Genomic DNA, 22278 nt, shown 5'->3' with positions numbered 1-22278 from the left:
GACAGAAGTTTCAGCAGCACCAGATCCTGGGAAATACAGAAACAGAAGGAGATGGCAGTCAGAAATGGAGACAAAAATAGGAAGAACACTGGGACTTCCCTCATCTGTCCATTTAACTTATCCTACCCACCCCCACCCCCACCCCTTCTTTGCCAGAGAAAAGTGCCAGCCAAGAAATACCTACAATGGAGACCCTCCCCTATAATCAAATTCTCAAAAATTGGATGCAATTTCATTTCTTACCAACTGAAAATGAAATGAGCTGGGTGGACTAGTGCCCAGGGTTAGACCCAAAGAGTTTCCCAATTTAAGTAGATATTTAAACTGGAAGAGGTGAGAAAAGAGCAAATGTGCTTCCAAAGGGATCTCTTACTATTTCTTGCCAATACAGAGGCATATCACTCTTCCAACCCCCAACTCTCAACTCATTTTAAGAAAAGATTATTTAAAGGGGGGAAAAATCAAAGTTATTCCTGAAAGAAATTTTAAAACCTATCCTAATATGATTCTTAAATAGGAAAATAAATCCCTTCAAAAAAGTCTCTCAACGTTTTTCCAGGGTCTTTTATACTATGTGGCCTTTTTTCTTTCATTAAGTCACTAGTTCTGGTATTTAACCTCAACTTTATTTCTCATGCTGCAATCCAATTGTTTCTTCCTTAATCTACCTCAAAAGTGTTAAGAACAGGGTATACCTGTTCCATTCATACGTTCAAAAGACTGCTATTCTCTCTGTCTTTTCCTCTTGTCCCCACCCCCACCTTTTCCAGAAGCATTCCACTCAGCCTTAGTCCTCTCTCTCCCTTTCAGTTTCTGGAGACCCTGCCTCCTCACACCCCTACCCCAATGATCCCTTCCAACAAGTTTTGAGTTTGATCGAGACCAAAAATGATGCTTTGGCAGCGGGTGACGGATAGATGTGAACTGCCTCCTACGGGAATGCTATTTAAAGGGGCTGCCTCAAAATCCTCTCTTTCCAAAATGACAAGAGAAAAGCCTGCTCCTGAGTCTCTCCAGAGCTGCAAACTCAGCTCAAGTTCACTTCTGACTTCCTCAACCTGCAACCTGGCCTGCTGTTCCTGCTTCCTATTCAGGTGGGAGAGAGATTTCTTGACAACTCATTGAGGTGTGGGGGCTGAGGGGGGGATTCATCTTCATCTCCTTTGATGACAGGTACTTAAGCAGGAGGCCTTGTAGGGAGGAGGACTGAAGAACAATCTTCCCCCTACCATGTGAGTACATTTCAGCCATGTGCCAGCTTCTCAAAGTCAAACTTTGTTGGAGAAGAACTGACATAGGAATAAAGACATAAGATTAAGACATAAGATTGCTGAGGCCCCCTGAGTGGTCCAAACAATGAAGTGCTCTGCTCTGAAAGTTTGGTGGTTCAGGTCCACCCAGAGGTACATTGGAAGAAAGGCCTGGCAATCTTCCAAAAGGTCACTGCCATTGAAAACCAGATACACATACAGATCTACTGTGTAACACATGTCTCAGAGACACAATAATAACTGGTTAGTTTGGTCTCTGAGACCTTCCTCTCGCTTCATTCCAACATTTTCACAGGTCCCACCTGCATCCTAACCAAATCCTCAACTCAAATGATCTTGTCCACGAAGCTGCTAAATTGTCCTAAATTCATTAGTGCCCCTTGAACTAGCTGTAATTGATCTCTAGCAACAACATGGTATAAATGATGAAAGTTAAATAACAAAGGTTCTAGTCTTGAATATGCTAATATGTATGTATGTATGTATGTACATACGTACATACGTATGTACGTATTTATGTATGTATGTATGTATGAGCCTGTATAAGTCATTTCATTCACTTCTCTGTATCTGTTACTTCTGTAAAATAAGGGTATCAGACTAAATATCATCTCTCTTCTTGCTCTAACATTTAAGAACTCTGAGATTCTGATTCAAACAAAAAAGATTAAGCTCTGGGAGCAAACAGGTAAAGGTTAAATGACTTGTTAGTTCAATAGAGACTCCAGAGGAGATGGATTGACACAGTAACTGGAGTAATAGTGATAAGTGTGTCAGAATTATGGAGACTAGCTCAGGATAGGGCAGAGTTCAGAGCTATTGTACTTAGGGTCACTGTAAGTCATAGGTGACTCAATGGTACATAACAACATCAGATTTGGAATAACCAGTCCGCTAGATCTAGCCATTAACCCTCGTTCTTGTGACTGAAACTGCAGTTCTTCTCTTCCTCTCAAGCAAAGTGTTTGATAGAAGATAGGATCCTCTTGTCCAGGTCCCAGGGCTACTGTACTTTGAGGATGCCCTCAGCTGTCCACTGAGACAGTGACGTTACTAGAATTGATGTCTCCCAGTGTAATTAACTCATTGAATCTTCCTCCCCATGAGCCTCCTCCATACCAGACTACACAGAATCCTCAGTAATGATTATTATCCATTTTAGTCACAGGATAATGTGTGGTACAGCTTTAAATTGCTTAAATGTGGTATTTCTTAGACTATATGAACGTTATTGTTGTACTTGTCATGTGCCATCGAGTCAGAACAGACTCATAACTGACACTTCAATGACTTTTCAGAGGCTGTAAATCACACTGATGAAGATTGCCTTCTCTCTCCCTTAGAGCAGCTGGTAGATTTGAACCACCTGCCTTTAGGTTGGCAGCACAGCTCCCACTAGGCCACCAAAGCCCCAGGCTATATGAATACTAGTAACAAATTAGGAAACTCTGATGGCATGGTGGTCCACAGTGAATTCACTACTAACCCAAAAATCACAGCTCTCTAGAAGTTCGAATCCACCAGAAGCTCCACAGGGAAAAAGATGGGTAGTCTCTTCCAGTTGTGACTGACAGCCCAAAACCCTAATTGGTCAGGATCAACTCAGTGGCAGTGAGTTTGAGTGTGTGTGGTTTTGTTTGTTTATAGTTTTTTTAACAATGAGTTGCTAAGATCTTCCTACACTATTAGATTAGCTGCAACGAGTTCAAGGGAACTAACATTAGTCACAATACAGGGAACTCTGGTGACCTGGTGCCAAAAGAATTACACCACCAATCCATAAGCCAGCAAGGTCTCTGAGACAGAGCTGACTTGATGACACCTAACAACACAGATAGTTCTAAAAGCTTAGTGGTAAGGACTTGTGCTACCAACTCAAAGGTACTGACTGGGTTTGAATCCACAAGCTGCTCTGTGGAAAAAAGATGGGCAATTCCTTCTGCTTCTGAAAACCTGCTGGAAAGTCAGCTATGGGTTGTTCTAACTCATAACAAAGCAGGCATATTTTTATTTAAAAATGACAAATTTCTAAAGGAGCTCTGATGGCCTAGTGGCAAGAAGCTGTGCAGCAATCCTGAAAGCACGCAGTTTAAATCTACCAGATGCTCCGCTGGAGAAGGAGGGGCAATCTCCTCCTGTGCCAACTGGATCTGACTTGATGGCACACAACAAGGAAAAAATAAATAAAAATATTTTAAAGGACAAATTTCTGCCTAAACAGTGCACAAAAATTATATTAATAGTCTTTTTGGTGTTCCCCCCTCTAATAGTGTCAGCAAGTGGGTCCCTGCTCCCCTCGTGATATGTGGTTGTTGGAGGCAGTGTTTCCATAGGCCAAAAGAGAAAAAGCTTCGCTGCAACCATCTCGCCCCAGGCCTGGTGGGAGGGATAATTCCATCGAGTTGCTGCAAACAAGTTAATGGAGATTTTAATGAAAACACTGTGCTAATGAAAATGCTGAGGCTAGAAGCTGCTGTCTGCCTGCAAGACAAAACAATTGAGGTCAGAATTTCTCCCTGATATTCATTCTTTCCTTTTGGAGAGGCCTGCGCAGGACTAACGGGGATCTGAGAGCAGAGAGCAGTTCATAGTCATTGTGTCCCGGGTTCTAAGAGGTCAGAGACTCTCCTACACACGGAAGCAAATGGCCCGAAATACTGATTCAACTTGCTACTGGACCTGTCCTTTCGCCTCAAGTTATACGTTCACCTTGTTTCAGGTGGCAAAGGTCATTATGTTCTCTCTTCTCCTATTTGTTCATTTCAGCAAGACACCTAAACACTATCATCTAAGTTGTCACAGGAGAGAAAGTACATTCAGGTCGAATGGGCTAGAATCAAACCTAAGACTTGGCTCCTATGCATGGCTACTGCTTAAGTGAACTTGGTTCAATCCTTAAACATTCCTAAATCTGTTTCCTGATCTGACAGTAGGGAAGCCTGCCCTTGCAGAATTATGAGAATGTAAAAGCACTTTGAAAAGCATACGTGGTAAGGGTATATGTGTGTGTAATTATATGTTTATAAAAAGGTATTATGTCAAATGACAAAATTTTAGAAATGGAGAATAGATCAGTGTTGCCAGGGGTTAGGAACCAGGAGTGGGATGGTGCATGAAGGAAGTGGGTGTGGTTATAAAAGACTAACTACAGAGATTCCCTGTGGTAATGGCATACGCTCAAATTCAATATGCAATACATTCAATAACGTTGTACAGAACTCAGTACACACAGAAACAAGTGAAACTGGGGAAATCCGAAAAAGATCAGCAAATTGTGTCAACATAAATATCCTAGTTGTGACAAAGTAATATAGTGTTAAAGACACCAGCAATGGAGGAAGCTGAATGAGTGTATAAATTCTCTCTGTATTATCTATTTCAAGTGTATGTGAATTAATTATCCCAATTCTCTCTCTCTGTGTGTGTGTGTGTGTGTGTGTGTGTGTGCGCGCGCGCGCGCGCGCGCGCATGCATGGACGCTCTACTCTCTATCTTCCTGCAGCAGCTACTTATCTTGCTGGTCTCTGGGCGATTCTTATGTAGTTCATGCAGACTGAAATGCACCTCAGTCTCCTCAAGCAGAACCTAGCAAAGGCAGAAGGGCCATAGCTCAGCTACTTGTAAGTGTTCTCTTATTCCTCAACTACCACAATCTCAGTGGGCTTGATTCTAAGGAGTCGATGATGCAGTTGAAAGGTCCCATCGTTTGTTCTGTAGGGGAAAAGACCTAGAGATTTGTTTCTGTAAAGATGTCAGCCTAGGAACCCCAATGGACAGTTCTTCTAAGTCAGAATCCACTCTACTGCATATGATGGTGGGCTTGATGCTAAATCACCTCTCAAATGTAATGCCCTTCTCATAGCAAGGAAGGACAATTAGCTGCTACACACACAAAGCATGATCTGCTGTGGTATCTCAGAAAAAAACTGTGTGTTATGTGTGCTTAAGTTAAGAAAAGTATTGACTAAGCCTGGATCTCTGCTGGGATGCAAGAGACATAAAGATCACATACACCTACAAAATTCCAAAATAGCTATCAAATAGCTTTAACGAAGGCCAGATGGTTTTGCTGAAAAGCAACAATTGTTTCTCTTCCATCACAGAAGTATGAACATGACCCTAATTAATCAACTAATTATATTTGCCCATTTCAACCACTCTAGACTTGTAACATGTATGATCTGTTATTCCCATTCCCTCTAGCAGTGGGTGCAGAGAAGTGATGGATGGGGGCCACTGTTTCCTGCCAAGGAGTTAACTAAACCTAGTTTAGTACTAGCTTGAACGCCCCAGGCTTTGTGACACTTGAAATTCTAATTAGTGCAGAAAAGGGCTAAGTTGAAACAGCTTGTACTCCCCCAAGGATACTCAGTCTCTGGGCCCTACAACCTAATGAGGTCTGTGAAATTTAAGATTTAGAAGAGAAATCCCTGCCTGGAGCAACAGCTGTACCCAGGCTGGCAAAGGTATCGTGGGGTTAAATGAGTCCCTCCAAACAGGGGGAAAGTACCCCCAAATGCTATGAGAGTAAAAACCCACATGGCTCTGGGCCGGTAACCTAGAATTGTTGCTCTGTATCCTAGAATTGGCCTAGACTAAACCTCTATTCTGAGTAGTGGAAATGCTAAGGAAAAGCATAAAGGGTTAAAGTTAAACAGATGAAAAGACTCACTCGTTGCCCATAAGGTGCAATGGGAGGGGTTGGGGACAGTGACAATCTAAAAAACAAAACAAAGACCACTTCCTTATGACTCTAATAGGAATGGTAATCATCAAGCTAGAGCCAGAGAAGACTCTCAATGACTCCGTAAAGTGCCCCCACATGGAAAAGAGGGGTTCCTCTGCTACTACTCTGCAGTGGGAGCAGGCTGAATGTTTGCTGAGCCCATTTGGAAAGGGAAGAGAGGAAATAATCGTCCTAATGAATGTGCAGGAGACAATAGCAGCTCCAGTGGGAGGATTATAAGCTCATTACGGTTTAATATGATGATTGATCATCTCTGCCCGCCAGCATCATCCTAGAATAGTGATGAAGGTCGGAGAGACCCATGCCAGTCACAGCGCAAGCTCCAGTTACCAGAAAAGAAAAGAAAAAAGAAACAAACATACTTGTAGATCACCTCTTTTTTCATTGTGAAAATTCATAAATATGGCCTCAGCCCCTCATTTTCTACTCCCTCACCCTGTAAACATCCCCCAGGCCTGCTCCACCTCTCTATGATTTCTCTGCTCTGGACTCTTCTTCTGAATGCTTGCTTATCCTCTCTGGTTCCTTAGCCTCTCTCTGGTGGCCCACCCCCCACTCCCACCCCTTGAGATAGAGGCCTCCATTTCCATTATAGCACGGTTTTCAGTGGGTTTCAGTGTGTGCTGGCAGGCACCCGATTTAGCTGGAAGGCCCGGGAAACCTCTCGATAGGCGTTTCGCAGCAGAACATAAGGAAAACAGGACTCCAGCATGTCCAGAGTCAGAAAGGATGACTCCTCCACCACCTGAAAGATACAAAGCCAAGAAATGAGAATGTTGAGACAGGGCATAGCTCTGTCACACCCTGTTTCTCCTCAGTAATCTGACTCTTCTAAGATCTTCAAATCGCTCCTTCCCTCACTAGGCTTAAATCTGCAAAGGCAAGGTGGTTTCTCCAGTTCCATTAAAAGGGCCCCTGTTCCTCTCCTCAGGGCTATGGGAAGGGTTCAAATGCAGGTGACAGGGAAAAAATTGCTTCCCTTGTGCCAGAAAAAGCTCTATTCTCTCCCATCTGGATGCTAAGTCATCTGTAGGTGGGCAGCACAAATGCAGGTAAGGATAGATAAAAGCGCTAATTGCAAAGCTTTACAGAGAGGAAAACAATCACAAGAAGCCATGGAAGAAACGCCCGTGATCCACTGAGTTCTCTTGTGCTGGGGCCTCAGTCTCCTCTCTCTCTTTCAGTACAGTGCTTGGGGAACAATAAGGATGCTGCATAAAGGAGCAGGAATGATTAATTTGTTTAATTAGAAGCCTGCATGCTATAGTCGTCCCAGAAGCCCCCACAGTCAAGCAGAAAAACAGATCATGAGATCTGGATGAGACTGAGGGTAGGATCACACAGGAGAAAGAGGTAGGTCCAAGAAAAGCAGCACAATTTAGTGTTAGACTATAGGGTCCCATCCCTGAGAAAGTTGCAGGATGTGTTTCCATTAAGCACTCTCATCATACAAAAGGTTGTAGAACTGAAAAAAAACATACTCTAGAGAGAAGTGTTTTCCATATCCTCCAGTGCTGCACACAGATGGGGCCCCCTCAGTATGTCTGATCCTTCAAGCCCTGAAAAAAGCACTAAAGGATAGAGAATCTACCATATCACTCTAAAACGTTTCTCTGAAGTCCTTTCAAGGTTGTTGGGTTTGTTTTTTTATTTTTAAGATTCTCCTGTTCTAAAGTACATGCACACATACTGCACACAACAGCTTCAGCAAAGCAGATTCTGCAAGCTGAAAGAAAGGAAATGCATATGAAACTCAAGCCTTGATCTTGGGTTTGATACCAGAATTCCTTGCTAAGCAATACTTTCAAATCATAAAGCAGACGAGAGATATGATCTCTTTTCCAGTCCACCACACTCACGTACAGAGAAAGGAATTCTGTAAGAATTCACTGACCCAAGACTTACTATTTTTTCACTCCATTAAATACAAGTAAAAAGCCTCCAAAATGTTGCAGGTTTATTGAGAATTATAAGAAGGAAGTGAGGAAAGTACAATTACATTGTGGGTATTGTAGTTAATGTCATAAAACAAAATGTGTATGAATGATTGACTGGAAAACCAATTTGTTTCATTCAAATCACAATAATTAGATACATATAAAAATTTTAAAGGTTTGCTGTTCAAGTCCACCCAGAAATACCTCAGAAGAAAGGTCTGGCAATCTGCTTCCAAAAAATATCAGTCACTAAAAACCTTATGAGGTGCACTTCTACTGCCATGGGCTTTCCATGTGCCAGAATCATCTTGTCAACAAGGTTTCTGATTAACTGGAGGAAGTTACAGTTGGTAGAAACAGCCCTAGAGTGAAAGTCAGGAACAGGTTCTAGTCTAAAATCTGCCCACATATTTTAGAGGAGATCTTTTAATTTCTTTTCATTCATATACCTTTTGTTTTATAACACTGTCACTGTAGTTTCATTTGCTTATTCATACACATTTTATTTAATAACATTGTAATTACAGTTCCAACTAATCAGACACTCTTTGTTTCATGACACTAGTTACAATTTCATTGGCTCATTCATATACATTTTATTTTATAGTTAATGTTATAATATTTTTAATGTTAATTGTCATTGATTAAGACTTTGCCTGTCTTCTTTCTCTCCCTCTTCCTCAGTTTGCTCACCTATAAATTTTAAAGACTGTATTAATTCCCAGGACCTGGTCTGGTTCTGACAGTCTGGAATTCAGTGATTCTATGAGAGAATAATCTCTTTCCCCATGAAATCCATGCCAGGCACAGACTGGCAACATCGAGGGTTGGCACTGCCCAGGCTTGACAGCCAAGACAGGAAAAGCCCAGGGGAGCTCTGCTCGGCCAGGATTTGGGGCCACATGAGTAGCCTCTTAACTCAGAATACAGCTCTTCCCTTCAGTCATTTCCAATTTCTCTGTGGAAACATTTGCATTTAAATAGCTTTGCAGCAGCTAGTCTCTTCTGCTTTCCTCTCTCACTGAAAATATGTCTGGTCCTAGCTCTGCTCTGGCCTTCCTTCTAGGCCACGAGGGGCAGACCCCTCCTACAATTTCAGGGCTGAGGTTCCATGGTAAAACACGAAGAAGCAGGGCAATAGACAGTCATCTCCAATCTTACAGAAGTGGAAACTGCAGAGGAAATGAAGAGGCTAAAATGAACCAGAAACTGAAAGGAGCAGCAGAGAGGGAACTAAAATTTGCTGAGCAGCTGTTATGGATACTTTCATATCTATTATCTCATGAATCCTAGCCCCTCTTAAGTATCATTACGCACTTTATAGATGTTGTTGTTTTTAGGTGCAGTCAAGTCCAGTATGACTCATAGCAACCCTATCAACAACACACCTGAACTCTGTCCTATCCCATGCCACTTCATCATCTCTGACATACTTGGGCCCATTGCAGCAGTCATGTGTCAATCCATCTCATTGATTTTTCCCTGACCCTCCATCTTTCCAAGGATGATGTCCCTTTCTAAGGAATAGCCTCTCCTAACAACTATGCCAATTATATGAGGTAAAGCTTTGCCATCTTTGCCTCCAAGGAGCACTCTGGCTGTACCTTTTTTCAAAATGTATCTGCTTATTCTTTTGTCAGACCATGGATGAAGAGATGTGTGGTGAGTGTGGATGAGGCCAGCTGTTGTTACATGACTTCAAGTCAGAACCCATTCATATCTGACTCTCCAATGGGTTTTCAGAGACTATAAATTGCATGGAAGATTGCCCATGTTTGTCCTTCAGAGCAGCTTGTGGATTCGACTCATCTGCCTATGGATTGATAATACAACTCCTTACACACAGGCCAACAGAACTCCCTATGAAGGCAAAGGAAAGGCAAATGCCAGCAGGTGCCAGATATAACACAATCTTTGGAATCCATGACCTTGAGCAAGTTCATTAATCTTTCTGAGATTGGGCCAATCAATAACATCATGGTAGATGAAGAAAAGATTGACGTTGTCAATGATTTTATCTTACTTGGATCAACAGTTACGAAATCAGGAGATGGATTGCATTGGGTAAATCTGCTATCAGGGATCTCTCAAAAATAGTGAGGAGCAATGATATCAGCCTGAAGGTTTAAGTCCACCTGATTCAGGTGATGGTCTTTTCAGTCACTTGCTGTTTATCTAACAGATAGACAATGAATAAGGGTGACAGAAGGATTGATGTCTTCTAGCTGTGGTGTTGGAGCAAAGCACTGAATATCTTGGAAAAAAAATATATTTTTTGTGTGTGTGAAAACATAGCCAGAGCACTCAGAATTCAGATTTGTTGTATGCTATGAGTTGTAGTCGACTCGACAGCACCTAAAAACAACAACACCTCCATCATCATCCCTAATTAGCCCAACATGGACCTTTTTCAAGCTGGAGAAACTGAGGCACCACAGAAAGTGATGCCTGTGTATTCAAAGAGAAGACCTGGAGAGAATCCTAGCCATGCTCATTCTTCCTTAGGATTCTGGGCCTGGAACAAGAATAGAAATGGGGCCCATGTGCTGTACATTTAAATAAATAAAGCTAACAAACTGTTATGTTCTACCTTTGCAACGTATCTTTATAATATCTTGGGAAGCCATGTTTGAATTAAGAATTATTTGACTAGACTCCTCAGAGTTCTTGACCATCATAGAATAAAGAAAAAGAATTTGTCCCAGCTCCCCTCAGTTATCTCACCACCCCCAGCTTCAGGGTCTCTGTATAGTGACTTTCCTATCTGTACATCTAAACTCCAACTACCATCCTGGAGGACTAGGATATCCCCTAGGATACTTACCTCCTCTCAGTAGCACAGGCTGCCTCTCTGTACATAGGTCTTGCAAGTGGACTGGAAATGTTTAGTAAGAAATTTGGGGACCACAGATATCTTGAGTATGGTCTTCAAGGGGGCTTATAGGTTCCATCTAGTCACTCATGAACAAAAAGCCAAAAGAGGGCTTCTTAAACATGAGACTCAAGGCAGGAGCCCCTCACCTCCATAACTAAGGGCAGGGCTAGGCTGAAAGACCTGATTTTTAGATCAAGAGCATGAGTAAGCAGGAAGAGGTTAACAAGGTCATAAGGGAAAGAGAAAACCATTAACTGAGTCAGAAGTCCCAGAACTTTCTGCCAGAACTGGGGAAAGCCAACAGCTTGGGAAAACAAACAGCTTGGGACACAAGGAAGAGGTAGCATGAGCCACCTGATTCATGGCCCAACTGGCTCCCTGCCTGTGGTTTTTCAGCTAAAATCTCTCCTCCGTGCCCCTGTACTGTCTCTCCCAGTTCAACTCAGTTCAGTGGTCTTTTTTCGTGCTACCCACAAAGCCAGTAGTAGAAAAATGTAAGTCTCAGCTATACCTCAGGAAAAGGAACCCACTCAGCTAGGCAACAGGAAGTCACTTCCTGCAAGGAAACTATCGAAAATTCTAGGATTACAGGACAACCCTAGACGTTAACTAGAATGTGAGAACCAAACCCAGAAGGTCAGGCGTATATTTAGTGATGATTATAACAGAATCCCAAAGACCTTAAAGATGACTCTCCCTCTGGCCCTTCTTTGCTCCTTCCCCAGATCAGCCTGAACCAAATACATACCAAGCGCATGAGCAGAGAAATGGATTCCCGATTTCTGGTTTTCAACTTGTCAGTCTCCTGGCCGAGCTGCAGGAGGCTGACAGAGGCCACCTGTAAAAGAAGAATTTGTAAGGAAGCATATTTTTATGGAGGTCAGACTAGGACAGCCTCAGGCTATAGGAAGTTAAAGAAAGATCAAGGAGAGTTAAGGAGCACTTCGACATTCCTAGAGACTCAGGATGCAAAGTGGCAAATCCCTTAGGCTTCAGAGACAAACACTGACTACAAACCAGTCTGGATCCTGTTGATCTGCCAGAGCACATACCCAGAAGGTTACTGGGGGCTGAGGAAAGGGGACAAGGGGCAAGGAAAGAACCCATGATAAAGACAGATGATACTGTTTGTCAGAAGATAAGTCTCCCTGGTTTACAGCTGATTCTCCACCCTATCAGAGAAAGAGCTGGCCTATGAATCAAATCCAGTGCTCTTGGTAATCCCTGCCTGTCAAATCCCAAATGACTGCCATTTCTATTTACCTCTAGGCCCCCAACATATCAAGAGAGAAAGATGATTAATTACAGGCAATCTCTGGGTTATGAATGTGTAATTTAGGGATAACTTGTACTTGACCTTTAATGTTATGTAAATTTGCCCTCACTGTGAATCTATTGAACCAAACCCTACTTGAGGCAAAATCTTCATCAACTTCATTCGCTGCGTGTGCAGCTTTTAAATCATTGAAGAGGTTTCAAGGCTTTTCTCGCATTAAAGTAAGACTACATAAGAACTGTATGCACCTCTTCCAACTGACCTACAAATTCTTAAAGATACAATTGGGAACTGATCTACTTCATCACTGCCTGTGTATCCCAGCCCCAGACTACTTGCATTTAGCAGAGACACTAAATAGGGAAATAAAAAAACAAATGAAATCCATTGCAGCCCAGCTATCCTGACTCAGGTACAGGACTGCTTCATAGAGCTTCCTTGGTTGCAATCATTATGGAAGCAGACCACCAGGACTTTCTTCCATAGAACTGCTGAGTGGGTTTAAACCATCAACCTTTATGTCAGCAGTCAAGTGCAAACCATTTGCACCACCTCAAGACTTTATGCAGGTCATGTTGAAAGGTTTTCCTTTAAAAAATATCTTCCTTGTACATACAGGGATACTATTCTGTAATTTACAACACTGTGTTTCAGGACAGATGCAGACATTTTTCTTTCTGATGATGAATGCAACATCATTCCTCAATACAATGTTGTAGAAAAGACAATGTTCAATCCTATCATTAACAGAGTAATATCCATGCATTTACAGGAAAGGCTTGTTAATTAATTGTTAGGTGCCATAGAGGCAACCATGACTCAAAGCAACACTGTGAATAACAGATTAAAACATGCCCCTATACTGTGCCATCCTCGAAATCTCCACCATGCTTAAGCCCACAGCGGCAGTAAGTATGACAATCAATCCCTCTTCTTGAGAGTTTTTATGTTTTTCACTGACCCTCTACTTTTCCAAATGGATTGTCATCTTTCCAAAGACTGGCACCTCCTCACAACATGCCCAAAGTATGGGAGACATTGTATTTAGAAGACAGCCACCTGGCTAACTGAAAGAGTTCCATATTGGTTCCCATTCCAAAACAAAGGTGAGCCAACAGAATGCAGACGTTATCAAACAATGCTGTTAGTATCACACACAATTAAAATCTTGCTTGGAGATTATTCACAGATGTCTGGAACAGGGGACTGCCAGAAATTCAGGTCAGAAGCCAGAAAGGCCATAAAACAAGAGATAGCATTGCTGATGTCAGATGGATATTAGCTAAAAGCAGAAAATTCCATAAAGATGTTTGTAGTTTATTGACTATGTAAAGGAATTAGACTGTGTAGATCCTAATTATGGATGGCACTCAGAAGAGTGGGAATTACAGAACACTTCATTATGTGCTAATAAAACTATTATTCAAATTTGCATACCAAGCATAAAAGCCATAGATGAAAAAATTGAGGATTTCTACTAACGTCTACAAGAAAGGCAATCCATCTGAATGTAAAAACTGTCAAGCAATACCATAAATATCACATGGAAGCAAAATACTGCTGAAGAGCAATTAAAAAATGGCTAGAACAGTACGTAGATAGAGAAGTTCCAGAAGTTCAAGCAGGATTTAGAAGAGGCTGTGGCACCAAGGATATCATTGTGGATGTCAGACAGATCCTGGCTGAAACATAAGGAATACCAGAAGAAAGTTTATTTGTGCTTTATTTACCATGCAAAGGTATTTAACTGCGAGGATCATGATAAGTTGTGGCTGACATTGAGAAGAATGGGAATCAAAAGCACTTAATTGTGCTCATGCAAAAACTATTCCTGGACCAGAAGGCTGCTGAGCAAACAGAGCAGGGGAACACTGCATGGTTTAAAATTGAGAAGGGAGTGTGTCAGGGTTGTATTCTCTCTCCACACCTATTCAATCTGTATCTTGAGCAAATTAGTCAAGAAGCTAGACTCTATGAAGATAAGTGTGGCATCAGGTTTGGAGGGAGACTTCATCATTATTAGATGGTAGAACCTTGCTCGTTGAAAGTGAGGAGGACTTGAAGCACTTGTTGCAGAAGATCAAGGGATGCAGTCTTTGGTATGGATTGTATCTCAATGTCAAGAAAGCAAAGATTCTTACCACTGGACCAGTAGGTAGCATCATGATGGATGGAAAGGAGATTAAAACTGTCAACAGCTTCATATTGCTTGGATCCACAATTAAAACCCTTGGTACCAGCAGTCAGGAAATAAGGAGATGCATTGCACTGGGAAAATCTGCAGTTAGGGACCTCTCCAAATTATTGAGCAGTAATGATGTCAGTTTGAGGACTAAGGTGCACCTAATTCAGGCCATGGTCTTTCCAATTACTTGTTATGCATTTGAGAGCTGCGTAATAAAAAAGGATAATAAGAAAAGAATTGACACCTTTGAACTGTGGTGCTAGAAAAGAGCACTGAACATCCTATGGACAGCCAAGAGAATAAACAGATATGTCTTGGAGAGAATGCAGCTGGAGTGCTCTTTGGAGGCGAGAATGATGAGGCTTTGCCTCCCCATAGTTTGAGCATGTTGCTAAAAGCGGCTATTCCTCGGAGAGGAGCATGATGCTAGGAAGAGTAGAGGGTTGGTGAAGGAGAGTACGATCCTCCACTAGGTGGATTGACAGGGTGACTGCCAAAATGGGCTTAGTGTGTCAGAAAGTGTGAGGATGGCACAGGATAGGGCAGGGTTCAGATCTTCTGTTCATAGGGTCACTATGAGTTGTACTCAACGGCACCTAACAACAACTCACTTCTGCAATCTAAAATTGACTACATATGCAATCATGAATCATTAATAGTAATTGGTGACTGGAATACAAAAGGTAAAACAAAGACTGGCAGTTGAAAACTAGAAGATGCTTTGGAACAAGGGAGGGATATCATTATTGAAGTCAGATGAATCTTGGCTGAAAGTAGAGAATATTAGAAAGATGTTAACTTGTGTTTCACTGATTGTGCAAATGTCTTTGATTATGTGGATCATAATAAGTTACGGATAACACTGAGAAGAGTAGGAATCCCAGAACACTAGTGCTCATGAACTGTACATGAACTTACATGTATATGCACAGTTCATGAACTTAGAATTAATGTTCAAACAGAAAAAAGAGACACTTCATGGTGTTAAATCAGAAAATGTGTGTTGAGATTGTGTAATTTCACCATATGAATTCAATTTGTGTGCTGAGAAAATAAACCAAGAAACTGGACTATATGAAGGAGAATGTGACATCAAGATTGGAGGAAGACTCAATCAACAACCTGCATTTATACCAATAACAATTAAAGAAACAAAGTAATTTTGCTGCAAGTGAAAAAGACTCGAAGCAATTACTGAAGATCAAAGACTATATAGTCTTCAATGTGGATTACACCTCAACATAAAGAAAACTAAAATTCTCACAAATGAACCAATAGGCAACATCATCATAGATGGAGAAAAGATTGAAGTTGTCGAAGATTTCATTTTACTTGGATCCATAATCACCACTCATAAAAGCAGTAGTCAAGAAATCAAACAGCATACTACATTGGGCAAATGGGACCTCTTCAAAGTGGTAATGAATACGAATGTCAGTGCAAAGACTGACTGACTCGAGCCATGGTATTTTCAGTTGCTTCATATGCTTGTGAACATTAGACAATGAATAAGGAAAACTGAAGAAGAATCAAAGAGCCTGAATTATGGTGTTGACCAGTATTGAATAGACCGTGGATATCCAAAAGAACGAGTAAAGCTGTCTTAAAGAAGTAAAGCCAGAGTGCTCCTGATAATCAGTGTAAACTTCATCTCACATTGGACATGTTGTCAGGAGGCCAGTCCTTAAAAGGGTTGGTGAAAGACAGGAAGACTCTCAACAAGATGGATTGACACAGTGTCTGCAAAAATGGTCTTAATCACAGTGAAGATTGTGAGGATGATGCAGGATCAGGCAAGGTTTGGATCCCATGGTACCTAGAGTGGATATGACTTAGAATTGGCTTGCTAGTACCTAACAACAAGTGACCTTAGAAGGGATAATCAAAACTGTCATTGAACCCATTGGGACTCATTGTAACCCTGAAGGACAGAGCAGTGCTACCCCATAGGGTTTCCAAGACTGTAAATCTTTATGAAATCAGACTTCCGCATCTACCTTCTGCAGAGAAGCTGGTAGATTCAAACTACTGACCTCTTGGTTAATAAAGCTGGATGCCTTAGCTACAGCTCCACCAGCTCTTTTGTAAAGGAAACCCCACACCAGGACTACCAATTGGAGTCAGTCCCCTTTCTGTACAGACTGGTGGTCCCTGTTTAAACCTTCCAATTAAGCTTCCAGTAACTGGATAGTATCTCTCAAGACAAAGTTATAATTTCTGACAGAACTGTATTTTGCTCCTGACAGGATCTAATTCTTAAATCAAAATCATGTTCTTTTCCCCCCTCCTGTAAGGATCTAGTTCTTAAATCAGAATCATGTCTTGCAAAGGAATAAGCCTTTTATGACTGAAAGGCTCAAGTAGACAGTGGGTAATGAACTATGTACCTCAAGTATGTGGACAGGATTCCTCTATGGAAGATTAAGAATGGAAAAACTCTGAGGCCTCATTTAACTCTGCAAAGAGCTTACTTAATGTTTTTCCAAAGGCAAAAAACTAAGATCAATCAATAGTGATAGAAATAGGGAGTCTAACTTTGGCTAATTTTTCCCCCAAACACTTGGATGCAACCCATGGACAACAGACTAGCTGGTTCAAAACTCTAGGCCTTAGAAATCAAGGCTTCTAACCTTCTATTTTATTCTGTTTTGAATCCTGCTGAAAATTTGCATTTCCAACCCAGATATATAGAATCAGAATTTTAACACAATTCCCCAGGTGAGTCTTATGAATACATAAAAAATTTATGTAGGTTGACAAAAATCTCCAGATCCAGTGTGAAAAACAATGTATACAAACTTTGTATGTTAATCAGCACAAAAGGAAAAAATTCCTTTAAAAAAAAAAGACCTGGGGATCTTGTTAAGCTGGGGATTCTAATTCAATACATCCAGAGTGGTAATGTAAATACTTAGCCAAGGTCAAACCAGAATGAACTCATTCACAGCTCTGCTAGAAATATAGACCAGTGGTTCTCAACTTGTAAATGTAAATTATCCAACTCTAAAGCTCTGGTGGAAGATTCATCAACAACCTGCATTATGGAGATGACACAACCCTGCTTACTGAAACTGAGGAAGATCTAAAGCACTTGCTGTAGAAGGTCAAGGACTGCAGCCTTCAATATGGATTGAGGTTCAACATCAAGAAAACAAAGATTCTCACCACTGGGCCAACTGGCAGCATCAGTATGGATGGTGAAGAGATTGAGATTGTTAAGTTTTAGTTTGCTTGGCTCCACAGTCAACACTCTTGGTACCAGCAGCCAGGAAATCAAGAAATGAATTGCATTGGGAAAGTCAGCTGTGAGGGACCTCTCAAGAGTATGGAAGAGCAATGACATCAGGCTGGAGACTAAGGTATGCCTGATCTGTGCTGTAGTCTTCACAATTGTGTGCTACACATCAGAGAGCTGGACAGGGACTAGGGATGATAGAGAATTGATGTCTTTGAGCTGTGGTGCTGGAGAAGAGTGTTGGATATACCATGGACTGCTAGGAGAACAAACAGGTTCATCCTGGAGAGGGTGAATCCAGGCTGGTCCTTGGAGGCAAGGATTCTGAAGCTTTGTCTGACATACTTTGGGCATGTTGCAGGGTGGGACCAGTCCTTGGAGAGGGATATCATGTTTGGGAGAGTGGAGGGACAGCACAGGAGAGGAAGACCCTTTATGAAATGGATCAACTCAGTGATTGAGTTAGTAGGAGTAGGTATGTCAGAAACAATGAGGTTAGCACAGGATAGAGCAGGGTTTAAGGCTCTTGTACATAGAGTCGCTATGAGTTGCAAGCAACTCAACGGCACATAATAACAACAACAACAACAACAGAGCCTCGGTGGCCTAGTGGCAAGAAGCTGTGCTGCAATACTGAAGCCACACTATTCAAAACCACCAGCTGCTCTACAGGAGAAAGATGGGCAATCTCCTCTGAAATCACTTTTGAAAACCCACAGGAGTGTCAGCTATGGATCCCTTCCAACTCTATGGTACACAACAACAATCTCTGATATACTAAATCAGAAACTCTTCAGGTAATTCTGATTTACACTAATTGTTATGGATTGAATTGTATCCCCAAAAGATATGTATCCTCTTGGCTGGACTGTGATTCTCAGGGGTTTGGCAATTATATGATGATACAATCATCCCCATGATATGATCAGCCAATCAGTTGAAAGGAGTTTACAGTAAGATGCAACAATCTCACTCAGGTCAGAGCTATGATAATATTAGGGGAATTTCCCTGGGGTGTGGTCTGTATCGCCTTTTAATTACAAGAGATAAAAAATGAGAAGAGCAAAGAGAAAGAGGGACCGCAGAATTATCAGGAAGGAGCCAGACACAGAGTCTGTTCTTTGGCCCCAAGTACCCACACTGAGAATCTCCTCAACCCAGGGGACTATTAATGCCAAAATTCCTGGAGATCTCCAAGGAATGCCAAACCCACAGATGTTGAAAGGTGATAAGGATCTTCCCACAGAGCCAACAAAAAGGGAAAGCCTTTCCTTAGAGTTAGAGCCTTGAATTTGGATGTCTAACCTCTTGAACTGTGAGAGTATAAATTTCCATTTGTTAAAGTCATCTCCCTGCAGTATTTCTGTTACAGTAGCACTAAAGAACTAAGACACTAGCCAGTGACTATCAACAATAGAGTTGAAAAGGGCCACATAGAAGATAAAAATCAGTTTCTCTTCAACTTTGAGATGTATCAGATCATCTGGTGAGCTAATTAAAGTGCAGAAGACTGGATTCACCATAACCAAAAGCCAAATCAGTTGCTATAAAGTAGACACCAACTCATTGCTCCATGTATATTAGAGGAGAACTGTACTCCATAGAGTTCTCAGCGGCTGACTTTTCAAAAGCATATCAGTAGGTTTTCATCTGGGTGGGCTCAAAATTCCAACCTTTTGGTCAGCAGCCAAATACATGCAACACGCAGGGATGGCTTCAACTCACTGCTCCTATTTACAGATTGTAAAACTGAGGCCCTGAAAGTTTGGCTCCTCAGTCAGCAGATCTAGAATAAGAACGCAGATTTCTGACTTTTAGTTCAACAATCTTTCCAAGCTTTCAAGTGGTTTTGTTATGTGCCATCCAATCAGTTCTGATTCATAGCAACCCTGGAAGACAGAGCAGAACTTCCCTACAATGCTTTCAAGGTTGTTGTTGTTATGTGCCTTCAAGTCCTCTATGACTCATAATGACTCTCTGCACAATAGCTCTGAATCTAGTGCTCTATCCTGAGCCAATCTCACTGCCTCAACACACCTACCCTTATTACCCCAGTTACTGTGTCAATCCATCTCATCCAGTCTTCCTCTCCTGTGCTGTCCCTCCACCCTTCCAAGCATGATATCCTTCTCCAAAGACTGGTCCCTCCTGGCTACATGCCCAAAGGATGTGAGACGGAGTCTCAAAATCCTTACCTCCAAGGAACAGTTTTATTTCACCCTCTCCAGGAGTGATCTCTTAGTTTTCTTGGCAGTCTGCGGTGTGTTCCAGACTCTTCTCCACCACCACAACTCAAAGGCATCAATTCTTCTTCTGTTATCTTTGGTCACTGTCTAGCTTTCTGATATATAGCAAGTAATTGTGAAGACCATGGCCTGGATCAGGTGCACCTTAGTCTTTAGACTGACGTCTTTGCTCTTCAGCTCTCTGGAGAGGTCTCTGACAGCAGATTTTCATAATTCAATTCATCTTTTGATTTCCTGACTACTGGTGCCAAGAGTGTTAATTGTGTAATCGAGCAAACTGAAATTGTTAACAATCTCTTCTCCATCTATCATGGTGCTGCCAATTAGCCCAGTGGTAAGAATCTTCATTTTATTTTTTTTTTAATTGGTTTGCTTACAAAGTCTGTATATATTGTATTTCACACTATTGGGGCAGGGGGAGCAAATGGGAAGGATCCAGGCAAAAAGAAAAGGTAATGATAGACTAAATTTTTATTTTCTTGATGTTAAGCTTCAATAAATACTACAAAGTACAGTCCTTGACCCTCTGCAGCAAATACTTTAGGCTGTCCTCATTTTTAACAAGTAAAGTTATGTCATCTGCATAATGCAAGTTGTTGATGAGTCTTCCTCTAATCTTGATGCTCCTCCTCATAATTTGACTGTATGGATCACAACAAATTGTAGCTAACCTTGAGAAGAATGGGAATCTCAGAGCACCTGATTTTACTCATGTGAAACCTATACTTGGATCAGAAGGTTGTCATGAGAACAAAGCAAGAAAATACTGTATGGTTCAAAATCATAACAGGAATGTGTCAAGGATGCGCCCTGTCTCTATACCTTTTCAAGGCTGTGGCAACTTTAATTTCTCCTGTGGAGTAACTGGTGCATTCAAACTGCAGACCTTTCTGCTAGCAGGCAAATGCTAAATCACTGCGCCACCATGGCTCAGGTAGAAACTGAAATACCATTTGTCAGAAAATTTAGAAGGAACTGCTGCCTTTTCATCAAGTAAAAATCTCACTATTTACTGCATTAGTTAAGTGGGAGGTTAGACTGCATGACCTCAAAGGCCTGTTCAACAACAAATCGAAGAAATTAAAGCAAACCATTTCTCACCAGACCTTGCATTCTTCCATCCTCTGTAACTTAGATGCACTCACCACCAGGAATTCCTTGAGATGAGTTTCAATGTTCTTGTTGTAGAGTGTGAAGAGGGCAGCAGACACCTGGATGATGGCTTTGGTCAAGCAATGAACATTATTGTTGTAACCTAGGTTATTATTGATGAAGGGAGAGAAACAAAGAATGACAAAATAAGCCACTTCCTGAGACTCTAACTGGTAATATATTACTTTTTCAGGCTGACTTATGCCTATTTGACTCCAAAAGGGTTAGAACGCATTTTAAGATTGTGGTGGTGGTGGTGTCATAGTCATTGTGTACCACCAAGCTGGAACCAACTCACAACTGACCCTCCACTGGGTTTTCAGAGTAAATCACATGGCAGGTTGCCCAAGGAGCAGCTGGTGGATTCAAACTGCCTGCCTTTGAGACGATAGTGCCATTCCTTATCCCTGGGCCACCAGAGTTCCAAATTTTATGAGTGTTATTGTTGCCATATGCCATCGAGTCAGAAACAACTCATAATTGACCCTCTAGTCAGTTTTCAGAGGCTTTATATTACATAGAAGGAGATGACCTTTCTCCCACAAACCAGCTGGTGGATTTGAACCATGTGCCTTTGGGTTAACAGCACAACTCCTTACCACTAGGCTACCAGATCTCCAAAGAAATTTCATCAAAATTTAACTGAATGTAAAGTTCCTTTCAAATTTTTTAGCAGAATTTTATATCTGAGTTACAAGTCTGTCCTTTCCAGACAATTGTCATCTCATCTCCCTACCATGAACTAATAATCTAAATATCACTGACCCCTCAAATCTACTCCTAACTTACCATCCTTCTCAACACTATAGAAGGAAGAAGGATCTGTGGCAAGAAGTGGGAGAGAAACTGCAATAAAGATCAAGAGAAGGCAGGCCACCTTATATTCCTCTTCAAGGGATGAATTGTCTGGTGAAAGAAAAAAAGAAGAATAAATGTTAATAAAATTAATAAATGGGAATTATCTTCTATACAGATCCTACTTCACAGGATTACTGTATCTTGAGAAAATTTCTATGCAAACACTTCAAAAGGCACTATAGGCATACTTTTGTATGAAGAAGAATGTGGCCTCAGGATAGGAGGGAGACTCATTAACAGCCTGCATTATGCAGATGACACAACTTCGCTTGCTGGCAGTGAGAAGAACTTGAAATACCTTGCTGCAAAAGATCAAAGGCTACAGCCTTCAATACGGGTTACATCTCAACATCAAGAAAACAAAAATCCTCACCATCAGACCAGTAGGCAGCATCATGACAGATGGAGAAGAGATAGAAAGTGTCAATGATTTCATCTTATTTGGATCCACAATCAGCACCCTTAGTACCAGCAGCAAAGAACTCAAAGACATATT

General features: G+C 41.4%; 1 protein-coding gene across 1 annotated transcript in view; it reads right to left on the bottom strand.

Moving 5' to 3' along the window:
• Positions 1-6631: 6631 nt before the first annotated feature.
• NCKAP1L (NCK-associated protein 1-like) overlaps positions 6632-22278 on the bottom strand; it is a 67268-nt gene continuing 51621 nt past the window's right edge. The window contains 4 exon segments of the mRNA XM_006883930.1: positions 6632-6763; positions 11579-11668; positions 20918-21027; positions 21714-21830. Of these exon segments, the coding sequence (XP_006883992.1) occupies positions 6632-6763; positions 11579-11668; positions 20918-21027; positions 21714-21830 (449 nt within the window).

The sequence above is a fragment of the Elephantulus edwardii genome, unplaced genomic scaffold (assembly GCF_000299155.1).
Source record: "Elephantulus edwardii isolate Elephantulus edwardi_28Jun2011 unplaced genomic scaffold, EleEdw1.0 scaffold00030, whole genome shotgun sequence".
Lineage (NCBI taxonomy): Eukaryota > Metazoa > Chordata > Mammalia > Macroscelidea > Macroscelididae > Elephantulus > Elephantulus edwardii.
This window is presented reverse-complemented; position numbering and strand designations above follow the sequence as displayed.